Below are 987 nucleotides of genomic sequence, written 5' to 3'. Positions count from 1 at the left end.
AAGTGCGCTGTCCATGCAACTGCACGAAGAATAGGAACTCTGAGCTTTGAGCCGCCCATGTCGATAGAAGTCAGCATTATGCTCCCAACAAGCAGAAGAATCATCTCTACTCTACCCAATAGGATAGCATTGATCAATCCAGTCGTTGCCCGTCGAGCACTGATGACCTCCTCCAGGCCTGTCTTTGCAATCAAACAGAGCACTGAGTCGACACCTGAGCATAGTGATGAGTCTGCATCCACTGAAGAGCCTCCTAACCGCCCTTGGACAGCAACGAGACTTTTCCTGTATGGCTCGGGGACTGCTGCTGCGGCTTGGCTGGCGTATTGTGCTATTCATTCTGGTGGTGATCCTCATAAAACCGAGATTATGATTGAGGAAAGCATTAAGCAACTACCGTTGTACAGACCTCCTGAGCGACCAGAAGCAGAAAGGTTGAGTCGAATTGATCAACATGATCTCGATGATGCTACTATGAAGGATCTAGCGACCTGGTTTATGGCTGAGGATAAGAGGGCGGCTGATGGTGTCAGTCGGTCGACGGTATTGGACTTTATAGGAGAATCTTTGGGACTGTTGGAGCCTGAGGAAGCTGAGATGGAAAAAGAGGACAATTTACGGTATCCTCGATTCGGTAGAGATAAAGGCAAACTGCTGCACGAAGTGACTAAGGCGTTCGTTCATAAGGGGCATGGTCGACTTGACGAGGAAAAGAGGCAAGCCGGGTGCTCTGTGAGTGAAGCCGCCGAATTATTGTCTAGCGTCATTGCAATTCACGGTGACGACACCGCTGATAGGGTTCAGGAACGATTACATAAGATCATAGAGACCAATTATAAGGATACTGGCTTGCCTGAGGTTTCTGTCTTTCAAAATCCTATGAATATTCCCCCACCAGTACAACCTCTACCTGAAGTAGACGAGGAAGAGGCCAATAGAGCTGTGCTCAAGCTGGAATTAGAGCAGTATACGGCTGAGTTGGCTGAG

General features: G+C 48.6%; 1 protein-coding gene across 1 annotated transcript; it reads left to right on the top strand.

The window, feature by feature from the left end:
- Positions 1–162: 162 nt before the first annotated feature.
- On the top strand, positions 163–965 carry Pmar_PMAR016930 (hypothetical protein; the record flags this gene model as incomplete). Its single annotated transcript, XM_002771141.1, has 1 exon — positions 163–965. A coding segment is annotated over one exon (803 nt), but the record flags the coding sequence as incomplete, so codon positions are not given.
- Between the last annotated feature and the right edge of the window lie 22 nt (positions 966–987).

This window comes from Perkinsus marinus (genome assembly GCF_000006405.1).
Source record: "Perkinsus marinus ATCC 50983 genomic scaffold scf_1104296963536, whole genome shotgun sequence".
NCBI classification, from domain to species: Eukaryota; Perkinsozoa; order Perkinsida; family Perkinsidae; genus Perkinsus; species Perkinsus marinus.
The sequence above is the reverse complement of the archived record's forward strand: the minus strand, read 5'-3'. Positions and strand labels throughout refer to the sequence as shown.